The sequence below is a fragment of the Phasianus colchicus genome, chromosome 2, assembly GCF_987193195.1.
Source record: "Phasianus colchicus chromosome 2, bPhaCol1.hap1.1, whole genome shotgun sequence".
NCBI classification, from domain to species: Eukaryota; Metazoa; Chordata; class Aves; order Galliformes; family Phasianidae; genus Phasianus; species Phasianus colchicus.
In genome coordinates, this window is record NC_143437.1 from 20,764,058 (window position 1) to 20,783,331 (window position 19,274).

Consider the following 19,274-nt stretch of genomic DNA (forward strand, 5'->3'; position numbering starts at 1 on the left):
TACTGTGTTCAGGTGTGGAGCCCTCAGTACAAAAAAGACATGGAGATTTTGGAAAGGGTCCAGAGGAGGGCCACGAAGATGATCAGGGGGCTGGAGCACCTCCCCTATGAGGACAGGCTGAGGGAGTTGGGTTTGTTCAGCCTGGAGAAGAGAAGGTTGCGGGGCGACCTCATTGCAGCCTTTCAATATCTGAAGGGAACTTACTCCCAGGAGGGGAATAAACTCTTCATAAGGGCTGATAATAGCAGGACACGGGGAAATGGTTTTAAGTTAAAAGAGGGAAGATTTAGGTTGGATGTTAGGGGGAAGTTTTTTACTAGGAGGGTGGTTAGGTCCTGGAACAGGCTGCCCAGGGATGTTGTGGATGCCCCGTCCTTGGAGGTGTTCAAGACCAGGTTGGACGAGGCTCTGGGCAACCTGATCTAGTAAAGGTGTATGTTTGGTGGCCCTGCTAGGCAGGGGGGTTGGAACTACATGATCCTTGAGGTCCCCTCCAACCCAGGTCATTCTGTGATTCTGTGATTCTGTGACTAGCACCTTTAGGAACTCTGAGTGGGAGGCTGCATGGTATTAAGATTGTTCGGGGTGGATCTTTTTACCACAAACTTCACTACTTTTGGAGTCTACATGCATTTTGGGAGCCAAGACACACTGTGACAATGAGTTCAGCATTTGCTGCTGGATTGTTTAAAAAAAAGCACTTCCTCTTCGAGATTATTATGTGCTTTGTCATAAATCGTATAAAGTTCTTATGTTATGAATTGAAATTTTTTATTCGTCTAATCAGAGAAATTTACTATCTTATAGACCCATCACCTGCCTCTTCTCCAAGTTAAAAACTGTTTCTTATTAAACAAATTATTTGCCTATTTAAATAAGCTCACTGAATCTTCTATATCAGTATTTCTTTATTGCCAGTATTTCTCATCAACCTTCTCTGTACCTTACTGATGCAACTTATGCACAGTTTTAAACACAGTTTTAGTGTGGAATGGCCATATGATACCTTCTTCATCATCTGGTTGTTAAGTTTCCAAACACACACTATTAAGTTTTCTGCTCTGTGGTTCCTGTGCTTGGGAGAAGCCAGACTTAAATATTAACAAAGCTAATTCATTACATTTCTTCACAGTCATCCATAAGTCATCCTCACTAACAAGGATGACAGGCTTGAAAGCAACAAGGTCACAGGTTTACTGTGATCAATAACACTATCTCATAAAGTCTCTGGACTGGAGGCCATCTTTCCTTCTTAGTTTGGTTAGTTCCTGCAAACAGGTCCTTATCTAAGACTGCTCTTAAGCATAATGTTAAAGAAAATACCCTTATCTGTGTGCATGTCAGGGCACAATTTGCAGGGAAGCATCTTCTTTTTGACTACATAACATAGCTGGCACAAACATAGCTGGACTATTGGATATCAACATTTCCTTAGCCTGGAATAAAAACTAAGCCTCACACAGTTGTTTTCTGCTGAATTCACTGAGGGACAGGATCTCATTCTCCATGCTTAAAAGCATCCTATTACTTTTAAGTCAGTACTGCTAGATCCATTTTGTCACTTTATTCCTGATCTCCAGTTTTCTCTCCCCATGTTTGCCTTACTACTAGAGTAAACACAACCATTTCATTTGTCACAAGTTTGGCATGACTTTCCTCCCTTTATAACTTCTTTTTCTGTCATTTGAACTCTTTGGAATATCCTAACATATCCAGCAGCATGAATAACTCTTTGCTTTCAATCTTGTCAAAACAGTCAGAATCGTGAAAACTGTATAATCTTTACAATATATCAGGTTGTAGTCAACAACCTATCTTAAGATAGGAATTTCTTCTTTACAGCAATACAGTTCACTGACATCCTTAGCGGCAATTTTTCTAGTTTTTCTTATTATTATCCCCTGTGCAAACTAAGTTCTGACTTAAACCTCGGTTTTACTTCAGCACTACAGAACCACTTAGCTTTCTTATAGGAATATGGACAGTTTTCATTCTTAAGCCATATAGATTCTTTCATTTGCCTTGCCTTCCCTGAGCGCATTAGTCTATCAGTTGTTTTGTATGAAATGCCTGAGGACTGAGCAGAGAAGGGATCCCCCAGCACACAGCATGCAATCAAGGTCTCTACATGCAGTCATTTCAGTATCATATGCTTGCCATAAAAGTATTAGTGTTTTCACTACTTGTTTTTATTTGTCGTCACAATTGTGAAATGCAGGGTTTTTGTTTTGTTTGTTTGTTTGTTTTGACGGTAAAGAAAACTAAGTATCTAAGCATCTAAAAACTTTAGGAACTTAATTCCAATTTTTTTAAATCACATGGATCTTTAGACTTGTTTCGCACTGTATCTGAAATATAAACATGAGGTGCATTCAGGTATTAACTCACACTATATCCAAACTACCTGGCTATACACCCCTACCTGGGCATAAGCTTTAGCAGAACACCAGAGAAGATGCTTGACTGCAGAGCGGATGGGCGAGGCATCTGTGCTACTTTCAAAAACTGAGCTACAAAGACACATAAAGCCTGCATTCACCCTGTGCTGTTTTGCTTGAAATTGGAGCACTGGGAAAATGAGAGCAACAACTCTAAATTTGATTTTAATTCAATGCCAGTTTCCCATATAATTTAGAAACACTTTCTGGTAAATATATTGTGCAGTTTTGTGTTATCATATCATGATTTATTCAAGCAGAAAGCTATCCATTGAGACCACACTGACCTACCCTTGCAGTTTATCACATAAATCAGGCTTTCAAAGAGGAGCTATTTGGGAGAGAGTGGGAGGGGGAAAAGTAGAAGACAATTCTCCTAGGTCAGGGATTTCAACCTCTGCTCCTCTGACCCCACAAGGAATCAATGGAGATGAGAGACAAAAGCAAGCCTGTTGGTGGTGGAGCAACATCCATTAAACTGGGATCCTCAGTACAACAAATGCAGAGAGGTTATAAACTGAGGAGGACAGCCTCTGGTAGTATCCCACAGAAATAAGCGTATCTCAAACCAGCCACCCTAATTCTTTCTCATCATGTTGCCCTCCATCAGGTACTGAATGCATGCTTTTGTACCAGGCTGCAGTCACATCACTTTTCTGAAATGATGTAACAAAACACTTCATTACTCTCAGCCTTTCCGTCCAAAAATTAAAATAGGTTCACTGCAAAGTATGCTGCTAATAAAAGACAGAGCATGCACTCTTCTGTTACCCAGGTTGTCAGGAGTTGGCTTGCACTTCCTGGAAATCATTTAACAAGCAGTGTCAAAAAGTCAAAAATGCTTCATAGATTTTGGAAACTCTCAGCTCTCCTCCTGGATTTCTTCCTTTTTACAAGAGCACTCCCTCTCTCTCCTGTGTAGCCATACACCTCATGCTCTCCAGCTACTGCCCAGGCCCTGCCTTTACACTTCACCTTTGGTTTGCAGAGGATGGAAATCCCAGTTCTTTGTTCAGAGGCACACTCGGATGATTTCAACACTTAACAAATTACTCTCTACTCTCTCAAAGATTACACTTTTGAGTAATTCCTACTGTTGAAAGAAACTACAACGATGTTTGTATTGTAATTCTATGACTGCATGTAATTTTTTTCATCCATCTAACTTATGATTGTAATCTGCACTGGAGTGCTCAGCACATCAAAAAGCTCTTTTCACCCAAAGTTCACAATCTTCTTAAGCTAAAAATACATGGGAAGATATTGAAAAAACATTTATATTTTAAAATATGTAGAACCAACAGAAGACATACATAAATTTTATTGTGTGTGTATACATATTTATGTATACACATATGTATACGTACGCATTTTGAGATGAGGATCTTACATAGCTTCTTGAGATTAAAGATAGGAAGAATTATTCAGACAGCTGCTCAGGAAAATTGACTTACCAGTGAGTCATAGCTGCCACTCTCTCTAAGACAAAAGCTGTCATTCAGATGCACTCAAGCTAGCTAGGTTCTGGGTCCTGGAAAACTGTTCCTCTGAACTGAATATATCATTGAAGAGCCCAAACCCCAAACCACCCTGCTCAAACAGAGAAGTGACAAGGGTGGTTAAAATCTATTTATTATTCTTCCAGAAATCTGTATTGCACTTAGGCTCATGAGGGGTAAAGAGTGCGTGCTTTAAAAATTCCCTTAGGTTTAATGAGCACGAAGAAAACAGCTACAGAAGAGGAATCTATCCTACCAGCACACTAAAATGGGAATGGTCCCAAGGCAACAGAAAGTTTAGCAAAAATTTCCCCACTCCATCAACTGAGAGATTTATAGAACCATAGAATCAACGAGGTTGGAAAAGATCTCCAAGATCACCCAGTCCAACCATTCACCTACCACCAGTATTTCCCCACTAAACCATGTCCCTCAGTACAGAGAGCAGAGGTAAAGGAAGAGATCCATCTGGAAGAGCACAGCAGGAACTGGAGCAGTCCAGAGCAGGACATGCCCACACCCTGGGAGCTCCACAGCCTACCTGTTTTCTGGTAATGAGGCCCAACCACAGCAGGTGGATATCTGTGCAGAGCAGGTCAGGGTGAGGTTAGGATCACAGGTGCCTCCAGGAGGTCTTTGATTTAATAAATAAGCAGTTTGGACAATATTTCCTGAATAGTTTTCTCTGATAAGAAAGAAGCAGGCATGATATCCTGGGGTGAATACTGACTAGCAGTGTATATGGGAACTACTGAGTCACAGCCTGAACCACTGATTGATCACCTGAGGAAAGGACCGGCTCAGCCCTGGGTGCACCAGTGGAGGCAATCCAGCTGTATGACCAGAAGGGGTGGAACCTGGCTGCACTTTTCTAAGACCTCTTTAAGGGCTGACTGCCAGTGGGGAAGGTTCTCTTGTTGGAAATCCCTTCCTTGTGGAGTTTTTCTCTGTAAGTCTAGATCTTTGAAGATGAGTGAGTATTCTTTCTTTGTTTTGTCCCTTTTGCCATTTCACTCCTATATCACCTTTCCACCACACTAATCTTTCCAATTGTAACACAGGGTCAGCAGGAGGAAAAAAAAAGCAGCAGAATCTCTTTTTGCCAGCTAAGGCTATCTCTGTATTTAAAGATAAGAATACATAAGATCAAGTGCTTTGAGGGACAGACTTCTTGCTGAGGACTGACACATGCACAGGGTAACAATAAAAACTACAGCCCCTGTACCTCATGTTTTAACTGCTTTAAAAGTCATTAATTTAATGTTGCTTAATCAATACTATTAGCAGGCAGCTGTGGGACTGGTGCTTGCAATTTGAATTAAGCTTCATGTTCAAAATGCAGCAGCGTGGCCTTGTACATTTAAAAAAATATATATACTGATGCAATGGTATTTTGGATCCTCAACTAAAAAAAATTCACATCAATTTCTTTTATGCAAGTCTGTCAATCTTTCCAAAGCTCTAAGGCTTATGAAAGATAAGCACCTGCTTCTTTGCAGGCCAGGATCCAGACCAAGATGGGATGGTTCCTGCTCCCTTTTGGAGAGACCAGAAGGAACTGCAAAAGCTAGAGACAAAGAGTGTTTATGGTTTGAGTTGGTATGTGCCAGACTCTCTCCAAAAATTCCTGTTCAGAGACCCACAGGCTACAGCCCACAGGACTGAGAATGTCTGTCAACACTGTGACTCAAAGAAGGAATAAAATTTCATTCAAGTTTAACAGGCTTAGCTAATAGATTTAAAATTTGTATAAATAAATGTCAGATTTAGCTGAAAACAAAATCTTTGCATATCTTTGACTTGTTATCTTTAAAAAATTATACAGGTAGCTCAAAAAGCTTCTAGTCTCTAGGGGAGAGAAAGAAGGATTTACATTATTTTAACAGTTTTCTACATGCTCTGAGAAGTTGTGGCTCAAGGAGCTTAGCTGGCTGAAAAAGAACAACATGCTTCTGAGGATGCAGCTATATTAGTTTCTTGGGGCTAAAATGCAAGTTGTAAAAGGCCCTATGAAAAAGATATAATATCATCTACTGGTGGAAGTGCACAGTAGTGTAAAATATATTCAAGCTACTCCAAGATACAAAAACGAGGTCACAGAAAATACGTATTTTGAAGTAAAATATTTTTAAAAGTAAATTAATCATGTCACAAGCCATGATGACATTTTGGTGATGAACGAAACGCAGCTCGCATGTCATTCATAACTCTTGGGCTTTCCTCCAGAGAGATAAAGGAAAAATATTTCCTCCAGAGAGATAAAGAGAAAAGACATTTCAGTCTCATTCAGAGGCTAAAAGATGAATAGAAAGTAAAGAGAGAATTTAGCACGTGTAAATACAGAATGGCAGTAGTCAAGGATCTGTATGGACCTTGGCCCAGAGAGCTTCCTTCTCATGTTAACCACAAAGCCCGTGCAGAACCCAAAGAGATCAACTCGTGGGATAGAGGTCAATACAGCTAATTTTGGCAGCTCATTAATTCTTTTATTTCTTCTAAAAATGTAAGAACATTTTTGTGGGCATTCAATTTTCAGAGGAAGCCACATACTCCAAAAGGGGTTGGATTTAACAAATCTACAAATTCCTCTACTGCTGGGACAGTTTGGTGCACCATTCTGAAAGCTTGCTTGGATTTTGAAATGAAGGCTTTCTAAAAACCACAAGCACTACAAGGAACACACTAAAAGATCATCCTGTTAATTTTTATATTTTTTCCACTTGTTAGGGTTTTCAGAATAAACAGATTTGATGGATGTTTCTGCTACAAGAACCAGAAATTGGTTATGTTCTGCTATTAACTCTAGTTTCAGAGTATCTTTAATTTTTTTTATTAAATTTTAGAAGTAACTGAGATATCTAAAATAATTCACACCAGCTTCTTAGGATGCTTTAGATAATTAAAATAATTTAACTGAAGTTTCCCTAATTTCCATTTTTTTATGATAATACAAAACACAATCAGATGCTTGTGGAGTAGGTGGATTTTTTTTTTTCATTTTGGTTTATAAAGGCCAACATTAAACCAGGTAATTGCTGAGTTATACATAATTAGCTGTTATTCACATAAAAAGCTCTTTTCTTGTTTTCCAATCAGCTTTCTCTTTGGCAGAAGGACAAATGCTCACCTCGTTCCCAGGACAGCCCACGATACACAATACGAGTCCCATCCTTACCTTCTAGGAAAAACATGATTTTTAGGGGGGCAACAAATTCAGAGGGGAAATGAGATGTATGAATCAGTAGGAATGGCAGTTTTACAGAGCTGCTGGATAACAACTTCAGTCCAGCTCACCTGTCCCCAGAGACCAACTCTTAGCCTCAAAGCACATCATGATCTCAGCAGGTGTACACACGGTGGATGCTATGCACGGGTGCATGAACACAGCAGGAGATTCTTCCAGGTACTTGGCAGTACTTTGTGCATCTCAGTTTGGAAATGGTTCCAACATTTTCAAAAGTTAAGTAGTAAGCTTAGCAGAGGGAACAGTCCACATACTAAAAGAGAACTGAAACCAGGATGAAATAGTTAAAGATATGTGCTCAACTTTTTTTTTTTTTTTTTCATTCTCTAATTTCTATTGTTCCTTGGATTACTCCCAGGTTTCTATCAGCTTCTGACACAAAATCTCACTGATGAGAAAAAAACATTGTTCCAACAGAGATGTAAAAACTCAGATGTATTCTGTCATCTGTGCTGCATGTCAGGACCAAGCTGCGAGTGGGCATGGATAGAGACACTGAAAAAACATCCATGAAAATTGACAAGAGTTCTTCCAGAAAAAGGAACGGTAGCAAAGTCTCTGGACACATCCTCTTTCACAGCTTTCTAATGTGTGAGATAGAATACATAACCTTCAACAAACCAACGCTTCCTTATCAGTCAATAATCTCTTCAAGACCTTCCAGATGAAATTTGAAAAGCCCATATTTAACATAGAGCTTGCTGATCAGTTGATGAGAATCAGACTCACCCAGGCAATGTCTGTGAGTCCACAAGATTAAACCATGGGATATTTCTTTAGCTGTAGATTATAGGTACAGTATCACTTAACACTGTGCACTACCAAGCTGTGCACAGCACACAGTGATCTGCTTAATATTGTTGTTAATATTGGCTTCAGGCCACAGCAAAAAGCATTGAAATTGTGTAAAAAAAATGGGCTCTAGTGTGTGTAGATATCCTCAACCTGGCTTGTGCACATTTTAAGGTCAGTACTAAATGGAAGTGTTCATGAAATAAAAAAAAAAAAAGACATTTTGGAAATCAGGTCTCAGGGTCACACATTGCTGTTGTTCATTTCAGGTGTATTCTATTACAGTGAGGCAGCAAGGAAGTGAAGCAGTTTGCAATGAAAGAGATTTGCAGCACGGGACCATGAAAATCAGAAGGAGAGGTCATGAAGACCACCTCTTTGCCAACAGATGCTGGACTGGGCTGACCTCCCAAAAGTTAAAAGGAAATTCCAAGTGACTTTGTGAGGCAGTTGAAGTTGCTTGCTCACCATTAGCAGAACACTATTTTGTTCTTTTTGCATGTTTCTCTGGGCTGCATAGCAGCTCTTCATAGCCCCACGTTTCATAGGTATATCAATAATATGAAAGTATAATTCGTATTGAGTACACTTAGAGTAGCCACACAATCAGTGTGAAAATACATCGTTTCAGGAAATCAAAACCCAGGCAGTAAAACTCTGTGTGCTGGGATATATGCAATAGTATATATTGCTGAGGCAGGAAGGGTTTGGGTGACCAGTGGAAAAAAATAAACAACTCAAGGATGGAGATTACAGGAAGTCCTCCATACATTTCTGAATGTCCTCCATACATTTCTGAAAGCTCACAACTTTATGTGCTGTAATCAGCTCTGGGGCAAAGGGAAGATTTTAGTAAAGATGATGGAAAGGAGATGGTCCTGGTGTGCTATTGAATTGGATTTTCATCCCACTTGCACAAGTGTTTTTGGCTGAATTTGCTCTCTCAAAGTAGTTTTCCTAACTTGCTCACCTGGCTAAGCCACCACAGACCGTACTGTCTATTCGGAGTCTTGAGATGCTCAAATGGGTTTAGTGGCAGATCCAAAATTGTGAGGACCGAAAAAGCCTTGTACGATAAGCACCTTGAGCAATGACTAGTGTAAACTAGTTCCTGAATTCTCAGAATGTTAAGTTTGAAAGGAAAAGTTTATAATGAATTTCATTATAGCTTGACTTAAGGTAAATATTTGATTAAAGAAGACATTATAACCTGTAAGCTTTGTAGTTTTCTTCACATACATTAAGCATTCCAGCTTTCTACTACAGTAGCACCTATTCACTTTCAGATTTGTATCTTTCAGTGATTCCTTAGATATAATTCATTTTTCTTCACAGGAAGGATTTGGGTGACCAGTGGGGAAAAAAAAAAAAAAAAAAAAAACAACACAAGGATGGAGAATACAGGAAGTGAAAACTCCCTGTATTTTTATTTTTAATCATGCAGACATCCAATGTAAACTGCATTATCCTATACTAACAGTCAGACATTAGTGCTGGGAAATGGATTACTTTCCAGCAATTCAGCTTTTTGTGACAAAGTGAGAAGAAATTTGACTCCCATGGTCATGGTAGCTGCCATGGCTAGGAAAAATTGATTTGAGATGCTTTTTTAGCACAGATTTCCTATTTTGTTTTGGGTAAGCCAAACACCAGCGCCTTCCTACCTCCGTGCCCTGGTCTTTATAGTGCTAAGGGGGGGGTCTGATCAGCGGAATGGAGCAAGGAGAAATTAAATTTTATATTTACCCATCAGTGAGCAGGAGCGAGTTCTTCCCCAAAAAACCTCCTTACGTTCACATGTGGGAGGCTGTGTTCCCCACTGGGCCTCAAAGGCTTCTGTCTTTCCTGACCACACAAAGATCATAGCAAAGAAGGAACTAATTCTGTTATGGGTATCTGTGCACTGATAACTGTGCCAAAACTCACATTGATTTTACACATAACATCAAATGGACTTTGAATGCTGATGAAGTGGTTTTCTACCACCAATCTGTGCTGCTGGGTAGGGAATTATTAACGCTAAAATATCTAAGTACTCCAGAGCAAATTTCAACATTTTTTTGCCTTAAGGACCATCTCGTAGATGATGTAAGATAATATTGCTTCAATATTTCTATTTTTATCTCCACCAGTGCTGGATCTGACCTAAAAATTTCATATGGGATATTTACGCTAGCTACAAGACATTATTTTTAATCAGAAAGTGTGTGTATATCTCTTTGTAAGATTAGCTCACATTCTGCTGGTAAAACCACTGAAATGCATTTATTACACAGCACTGAAAGCGTTCATACCAACAGCACCTCCTCAGGCATGCCTAGTCAGGGCACATGGAGATAGGAATTGCTGGGTAGTCATTTAAAAGGTGCCACTTTTGGAAAAATCTATATTGAAGGCAGATTGGTCTATGTGGCTAAACTCAAATTCTAAACACCCAGCCAGACCTGCTGTTAAAATCCACCTCTGGAAGGCCATGCTGCATGGGCCACTGGCATGTTCTGCAGCACCTGGGTGACCCCCATTCTGCTCTCCCCCTTCCCATCTCCCCAGACAGCTGCCAGTGAACAAAGGGAGTGATCATGGCCAACCTTTGGCTGTTCAGTCCATCTTCCCACTGCCAGAATTTTTGATCACCCCTCCCTGATCCCTGCAGTGCCACTGGACAGCCATCAGAATATGGACACCTGGGATTTAAGAAAGGGCCTCATGAGGCTCTTGATCCAATTCTGCACTACTGCAAATAAGTATTTCCTATTATTCTGAGCCAGGTAACCTGCAAGGGTAAAGTTCTGTTAGCAGAAACACATTGATTTATATCAGTTGGGGATGTGCCTTTAAAAAGTGCAGAAAATTGAGATTTAAGCTCAAAACAGCAAGTGCATAGTGCTTTCCTGTACTTAAAACTGAATCAATAAAAAGAAACATACAGCTAGAGAAAAGCTAGCTTGATATAATCACGGCAAATTAGAACTCGTTTAAGGCAATGGCCAGCATATTTTCTTCTTCAGAATTGGGCTTCTCTTCTCAAATATTGACAGATCTAGTAAGGCACGAATCAACTCCTTTGTGAACTATTAATTATATATATTGCTGATTAATAATCATTTAATTACCATAATGGGAGGCTTCAATGAAAAGGCTGTCTACCAAGTGCACTGGACCTAAAAATAGCAGTAGCTTTTCCACCACGAGGCTTCGCATGAAAATGCTATTGCTCAACTCCTGGTCTCACCACTTGTTACTCTGCTTGGCCAACATGGAGCTTGGCTAAGAGTTTTCTCCCTGCACCACTGCAGTGCTGCCATATATCACTCCTCTAAGGCACAGTGACAAGGGTTTTGTAAGGATTACCTGAATCAGTTCATCAAGCTCTGTCGCATTCACACAAGAATGCTGAGATACGAACGTCTGCTTCTGAATCACAATGGTGGCTCTCTGGGAGGTTTCATGTGGCTGCTCCAGGGCTTTAAACACTGTTGCTCCTATTATTAAATACACGACTACCACCAGAAAAATTGTTGAGACTGTCTTCCATTTCATAACATTGATAGCTGAATCACTTTCCTCCCGTGAAGAGAGCACGGTAGGCTTGGTAGAAAATGATAACCTCGGTTTGGAGTTCTGAGTGGCCGATTTGGGATCCAGCAAGTCAGGTGCCGCCACTAACAAAACAGAAAAAAAGAAAGTTAATTTCTACAGGGCTGGTCAGCTTATGTTCACTGAGCTCCCTTCTCACCAGCAGATTGCAGAAATTCTGCTCCTTCCAACTACAGTTCTTACAGAGTTGAATCTTTCAATTAAATCCCAAACTGTGTTACAACTCTGCTGCTCAGAGTAGTATTATCCATTTACACTTGTGCACAATTGCAACATGTTCTGTGTCTACGTCCCTTTATTGCACTCAATTGCTTGCAAAATGCAAGATTTCCCCTACGCTGTTGCACCTCTTTAAATTCATGTGAGGTGGCATTTTACTGCAGAGATTCTTTACATCCTCCGCTGCCTTAAGCACTGCTAAGCAGCTTTCCGGCTGTATTTCCTCAGCATTACAGAAGTAGCAGAAAAATACAAATCCTTCTTTCTCGTGCCTATTCTGTCCTGCGCTCCAACAAGAGCCCTCTTGTAACAGTTGCACGATCACTTTGCAACTCCCCAGACACGACCATAAAAACAAGACACTGTTCCTCATCCCGGCCACAGAGTGTTAATTGCATATTGATTAAACTGTTCAGAAAATACCAGTAAGACACACGTGTACTTACAGGAAAAGTCAACCATTTGTTAAAGCGTGTATTTTTATTTACAGTTACAAAAACCCACAGGGTTAGGAAAAGAGCAGCTGAGTGTTATCGAGTATCTCTATAACTCATGTGACTACCAGCAACTACACGGGAACTAAAAAAATCCGCCACATCAACTGCAGGTTAAGGTCTCCTGTGGGATGATGGCCACGGCAGCTGACTGCAGAAGCTATATTTAAATTGTTCGGAATTACATTTCGAATGGCCGCAACACCGCTCTCCACAGCCGGTGGGAAGAGCCCAGCCGTAAAGCCAGAAGGAGACGTTGCGGGGTTGGGACCTGACCCGCACGAAGGGGCACCCCTGGGCAGGGAATGGGGCGCGGGTGAGCGAGGCAGCCCCCCGCCCAGGCCAAGGCGACCCCGGGCACCGTACAGCCTGCCCACACCCGAGCGGACGGCTCACTCCGACCCCGCTCACAGCCAAAGGCTGCGCCCCGCACACCGCTGCCCACCCCCGGGGGCTGGGCGTACCCCACCGACACCCCCAACCTCACCCATCCGGGGATGGGCACGGCATCCCCGCGCCCCACGCCTTGCCGTGGGGCCGGGCACCGGCGGGAGGGAAGGACACCGGCGCTGTCCCCCGGCGACCCCCGAGCTCCCGGGGCCGGTGCCGACGCCGTTCCCTCCCGGCCGGCCCCGCCGCGGCGAACAAAGGAGCGGGCACCGGGCACCGCCGCCGTCCCCGTCGCCCGCTCCTCGCGGCCGGTGCTGGGCGCCCGGGGAGCCGCCGCGGCCGGGGATGCTCCGCGGGGCGGGGGCGAGGCGCGGCGAGGGACCGGGAGCGGGGAGGGCAGGAGGGGAGGGCAGCCAGGCAAGGTACAAAGCGCATGCAGCATCCGCAGGGCTGGGAGCGGGGAGGCACGCCATTGTGCTCGTACTCACTTCTTATTTACCGACCCGGTGCCCTCTCCACGCTCCACGGGCAGGCATTTTTTCAGGGCTCGGGGAGCTACAGTTAGCGCAAATTACAAAGGAAGGAGGAGAAGGAGAGGAGGGAGAGGAGGAGGCTGGCGGCTGGCTCGGCAGCGGCAGGGGCGGGCGGGCTGGCGGCGCGGCTCCCGCGGGCTCCCCCCGGCCCCGGGGCGTGCGAGGTGCCTCACGCCGCGCATCGCGCATCGCACATAGCGGCGTGAGTGTGTGTGTGCGCGCGTGTGTGCATGCGTGTGAGCGTGTGTATGTGCATGCGCGTGTCCGTGCGTGCCCCCGTGCGCGCGTGTCTGTGTGCCCAGGGGCGTGCGGAGCGGCCCGAGCCCTTTTGTGGGGCTGTTTCCCCCACCCCCACACACCCCGTACAGGCAGGGCAGACGCCGCAGGGGCGGCGGAGGGGGACCCGCGGTGCTCTCGCGGGGGAGGGCGGCGGGCGGATCCGGCGGTGGAGCGGAACCGCCGGTGCCCCTCCGCCAAGTCCTGAGCCCCGCTGGGCCGGGCCGGTCATCGGGCTCTGCGGGATGTGACGGGGGGAACCGAGGGCGGCAGCCGTCCCCCCACCCGCTTCCATTTTAGCCCGGTGGATGCATCGGAACTGCTGCTTGAGCCGCGGGCTCCGGCACCGAGATACCTGAATTGTCCTCGGTTTTGGCCACGAGCCGACCACTAAGATCATCTCCGCTTCCCGGTCATCTATCACATGTGAGCAACCTCCCCGTGGGCTACGCTACACTGAGGTGACGGACTCACCTAAAAGGCAGGAGAGCGTTTACCAGGAAGACCCAAAACCTGTCTCTAAGCACGGCTCTCTAAAAAGTCTCCTCAAACAGGTACAAAAATTAGTCACGGTAACAAATGGGTATGGGTTGCAAGATCTAACGCCAGAGGTTGTGTCTGCAAAATAGCCAAAGGCGTTCTTCAGGTGCTTAATGGGCTATAATCCTGCTCAAATCAGCAGCTCCATCAGCAAAGCTTCTAAAAGCCACTTATTTTAACACGTCTCCATATAAATGTGACATAATATAAATGAGTGCAATGCTGAGTTCCTCGGGACTCCTATTTTAGCAGTATCAATCACACCAGCCCTCTTCGCCTGCCCACAGCTCCGTGTTTCTGTCTCAGAGCTCTCATCTCCTGCTCCCTGTCCCACCAGCACAGCCAGAAGAGCACGCGTTGAGTTGGGTGCTGGGCCCAGCCCAGAAAATCTCACTGCAAGCAGTCTCTCTGTCACAGAGAGGACTTCAGTCATTTAAGTCCCAATCCTCAAACAACAGAAGATAAGCAAAACACCTGCTCCTACACCCTAACGCTCACTCAAGCAGCACTAGAAGCCAGCCCTCTGAATCTTGGAGATTCAAGCTGGAACTCTTTTCATACAAAAAAGATCATCATCTTCCACCCTTCTTGCAAAATGATGTCTCAGTCACAAGCATATGTAAACACTCTCTGGTCCTACCTCATGGAAAAGAATCATTCCATAGGATTTCTTCCAGCATCCTATGGGAACACAGGCATGAGCCTTTTCCTGCACACTGAGCTGAGTCTGTGTAAGATATTGTGGAAAATACTACTACATGCCTTTCTTTAGCAATCTAAATATTTGGAATACAATTTTGTTTTTCCTTGAGTGGAGGAATTATTATTAAATGTTGAGAAAGGCTCAGACTTACTGCCTACAACTGGAAAGCAGCGGGAAGCTTCCCAACAGCTTTGGCAGAGTTGAGTCAGGCTTCAATAAAGGCATACAACCAAATGGGTGGGAGCCATTTTGAGCAGCAGAAGAGATCTACTCCAGGAAGAATTGTGTTAGTGCCCTACCTTTAATAGATGAAAGCTGGCCTGTGAAAGTAATTATTGCAATTAATTACCTAGGAAACATCTCAAATATCTACTTTGAACAGGCTGGTATTTTCTACCTTTTCATGATCACAGCCACAGGCCTCAGCTGGAGCTCACTGCTTGCTTAGAGTGGATTTAGAATCACAGAATCATGAAGAAAATGATTGGAAAAGACCACTAAGATCATTTAGTCCAACCCTAACTCATGCCCACTAACCTACATCCTTCAAAGCCACATCTAAACATTTCCTGAACACCTCCAGGGATGGTGACTCCACCAACTTCCTGGGCAGCCTGTGCCAGTGCCTCACCGTTCTTTCTGAGAAGAAATATTTCCTAATATCGAACCTGAACCACCCCTGGAGCAACTTGAAACCATGCTCTCTCATCCTATCACTACTATCTGAGAGAAAAGGCTGATACACACCTCACCACCACCTCCTTTCACAGAGTTGTGGAGAGCGATAAGGTCTCCCCCGAACCTCCTCTCCTCCAGACTAAACAATCCCAGTTCCCTGAGCCTCTTCCCATAAGACCTGTATTTCAGATCCTTTACCAGCCTTATTGCCTTTCACTGGACATGCTCCAGGGCCTCAATGTCTTTCTTGAATGGAGGGACCCAAAACAAAACTTAGGCTTTGTATTCTCACTTCTACCAGCGATACAACCGCTCCACATATGGTACCTCTAATGACAGGTAATTTCCAATCCATCAAGAAAAACAGCATTTCTTTCTGTTGTGTAGAACAAAAGCTATGCTATGTGGCAAATCCTGTGTTCTTAATGCTTTATATAGCACCAGTATTTAATCCATAGAGTCACACCCTTTGATATTTTTATTGTAATGTACACCACATGTCGTTTGAATATTGTGGTGACCATTCTGACCTCAAATTTGGAACTGACATTCAAGCAGTTTGAAGTGTCAGACCTGTAATAGTCCTGAACTTTTCTAAACAAACACACTCAAGTTCAGTGTATTACTGACAAAGCATACCACCAACTAACATAGGCAAGATTAAGTAATAAAAGGGGTTACAACACAGAGCTCCAACATTGCAAGCAAATGCTGCTGTACATGAACAAACTGAAAGAAAAAATCTTAAATGCTTACAAGACCAAGGTTAATCTATTTCATGCTCATGTGAGAGGTTCACAAAGTATAGGACTATCAGAACCCATCTAAAAATCTGTTGGCATGAGCTTGGGATGGCCACATGACCCACAAAAAGTGGCTATGGGAAGCTGCTCAGTGCTTTGAAATGTTAAAAGCAGGCACAGCAGAGAGGAGCAGGCAAAGGAAATCGCTGTGACTTGATAAACACAGCAATTGCATATTCATACATGTAACAGCTGTAGATGACCTAAGCACAGATTTGGTGGAACAAGAGCACACTTGTAAGAAAATAGTTATTCTGAAAGAATATCTCCCTAAAAGTTTTTTTTTTTTTTAAAAAAAAAAAAAAGGCTGTGTAGAAAATACCTTTATCTGTTGTTATTTTCTGCTCTTTTCAGCTCAGGAGCCAACCCCTCCCTTCAAGGCCACAGAAAGCACCAGCCAAAGCATGAGGTTCCTCCAGAGCCCAGCTGCTGGGTTCACCAAATTCTGTTCTCCTCCAATCAGCTGCACAAGAGGAGGCATCCCATCTTCCAGTCTTTATTTAATTGTCAAGGTTTTCTGCATCCCCTTTTGGCACAGCTTCCAATGAAGGTATTTCCCTCATGCTTACTTACAACTCAAGGCCATCTCTAGGTTTCTCTGCAGAAACACAGGTTTCCCTAACTGCTATACCCTGGAGGGAAGTGTGGAGAAGGCTTTGAGTGGGCCTGGGTATGTTTGGGCACACAGGTGGTAATTTAGACTTTCTGTTCCTCCCATAGCTGCTGCAGAGAAGGCTGACTATACCACTTCTCACCAGTCTGGAAAATACCTGTATATAGCTTTGCTGTATGTGCTCAGGCATGCAAGTACCTCACTGACTTCAGTAGGCAATTGCTGCTCTTCAGATGTGCACGTATTTGTGTTGCCACAGTGAGAGCCACCAATTGAACAACGCATCACTAGGGGCTTCAGGCCTTAATAAGGGTTTTGGGCCTCGTTGTGGGCACACCATTGTCCTAGAAAGGAAAGGGCACTTCCTCATGCTAGGAGAACAGAAACCTCTGCCTCTTCTCCAAACAGGTCAAGTCACAGACCGAGATTGAGGGTAAACTTTCACTTGTGCTATTTTACTACAAGAGAGCCCAGCAGAAATATTTACAGAGTTAATTTTCAGACTCCTTTTACTTATTCAGCAGGACTTAAAGTGACTCATCTCTTGACTTCTTCAGAGACACTAAAAGATCTCTGACAGTTCTTTATGGATAATTATGACATTAGGGCCATGCCATGTTACTGTATTCTGCCATTAAACCATTAGTTACATCCTGCCATGAGAATTTATGCTGAATGGGGAAATAATCACTGAATCATTAAGGTTGGAAAAGACCTCCAAGATCATCCAGCCCAACTGTCCACCTACCACCAATACACCCCACTAAACCATGTCCCTTAGTAAGTACAACAACTGAATGTTTCTTGAACACCTCCATGGTTGCTCCATCACCTTCCTGGGCAGTTTGTTCCAGTGCCTAACCACTCTTCTGGAGAAGAAATTTTTCCTAATGTCCAACCTGAATCTCCCCTGGTGCAACTTGAGGCTGTTCCTCTCATCCTATGTCTAATTACACAGGAGAAGAGGCTAACTCCGACCTCACCACAGCCTTCTTTCAGGTAGTTGTAGAGAGTGATAAGGTCTTCCCTCAGCTTCCTCTTCCCCAGTCTGAACAATTCCAGTTCCTTCAGCTGCTCCTCATAGGATTTGTGCTCCAGTCCCCACAGCTTCATTGCCCTTCTCTGGACATGCTCCAGGGCCTCAGTGTCTTATAGTAAGGGGCACAAAACTGAACATAGTACTGTAGCTGCAGCCTCACCAATGCTGAGTACAGAGGGACAACTGCTTCCCTGCTCCTACTAGCAACCCTATTTCTGATACAAGCCAGGATGCCATTGGCTTTGTTGGCCACCTGGGCATACTGCTGGCTCATGTTCAGCTGAGCATTGACCAATACCGCCAAGTCCATTTCTTCCACACAGTCTTCCAGATGCTCTGCCCCAAACCTGTAGTGTTGCCTGGGGTTGTTGTGACTCAAGTGCAGGACTCAGCACTTGGTCTTCTTGAATTTCATCGCATTGGCTCACCTCAGCAATCCAACCTGTCCAGATCCCTCTGCAGGGCCTTCCTACCTCCAGGCACATTGAGACTTCCTCCTAATTTGGTGTCATCTGCAAACTTACTGCGGGCACATTCAGTCCCCTTGCCCAAGTCATCAATAAAGATGCCGAACAGGACAAGTCGCAATACCACTCCCTGGGGAACACCACTCATGACTAGTCATCAGCTGGATTCAACTCCATTCACCACCATTCTCAGGGCCCAGCCCTCAAGCCAGTTCTCTAGCCAGCGAAGAGCTGTTTAAGCCACGGACTGCCAGCTTCTCCAGGAGAATACTGTGTCAAAGGCTTTGTCAATGGCATGCAGCCCCTTGTCCTTTGAGCAGACAAGAAGAGAGAGTGGGGCCTGGGGGCTGCAGGTGCTGTGCATGCTCCAGTGGCATGGGCAGCATCAAGCTCCTTATTTTATTCATACTTTGTGCTCTCTCTGGGCCTCTCAATGCCTCTTTACCACTAGCTGTTCCCCTTGCTCAAATGCACGCATACATACAAGAAAGAACCTTCATTATGGCTATTGAAAACCTGATTAAATACTTCTTACATTACTACTGCATCTATCAGTGTGCAACATTTAAAAATACGTGACCACTTTTAATTTGCATTTTTAAATGAGTTAAGCATTATGTATTGCAACTTGAATATGTATTACTGAGTTCTACCTGCCTTGAGTATCTGTTCTACAGTGTTATGAATTATTTGTTCAGTGGAAAAGTCATCATTGCTCACCTCATCAATTCGTAGAAAAAATGTTTACATGTGCCCATCTATTATCATACAGCTCAGTTGTCAGTTTTAATTAGGCTCTAATTCTTTCCAGTGCTAGTAATTCTTATCTATTTATCCATGTGTGGCAAGTGGGAAGTTGTTTTAGAATCCATAAAGTACTCACTGCTGTAATTAATATTGTGAATGTGTATTTTTCTTTACTGGCTTGCAAATCTCCCAGTGGGTTTCC

At 43.6% G+C, this 19,274-nt stretch overlaps 1 protein-coding gene across 7 annotated transcripts in view; it reads right to left on the bottom strand.

Annotated features, from left to right (window-relative positions):
- The window catches only part of KCNK2 (potassium two pore domain channel subfamily K member 2), a 127,644-nt gene that overhangs the window by 60,359 nt on the left and 48,011 nt on the right, over positions 1-19,274 (bottom strand). For 5 of the 7 annotated variants that reach the window (XM_031595798.2, XM_090135034.1, XM_090135035.1 and 2 more), the window contains one exon: positions 11,325-11,635. In XM_031595798.2, the coding sequence (XP_031451658.1) occupies positions 11,325-11,635 (311 nt within the window). Of the gene's footprint in view, positions 1-11,324; positions 11,636-13,161; positions 13,568-16,528; positions 16,615-19,274 lie in introns of those variants that run through there. The other 2 variants (XM_090135038.1, XM_090135036.1) reach the window with 2 other exon arrangements.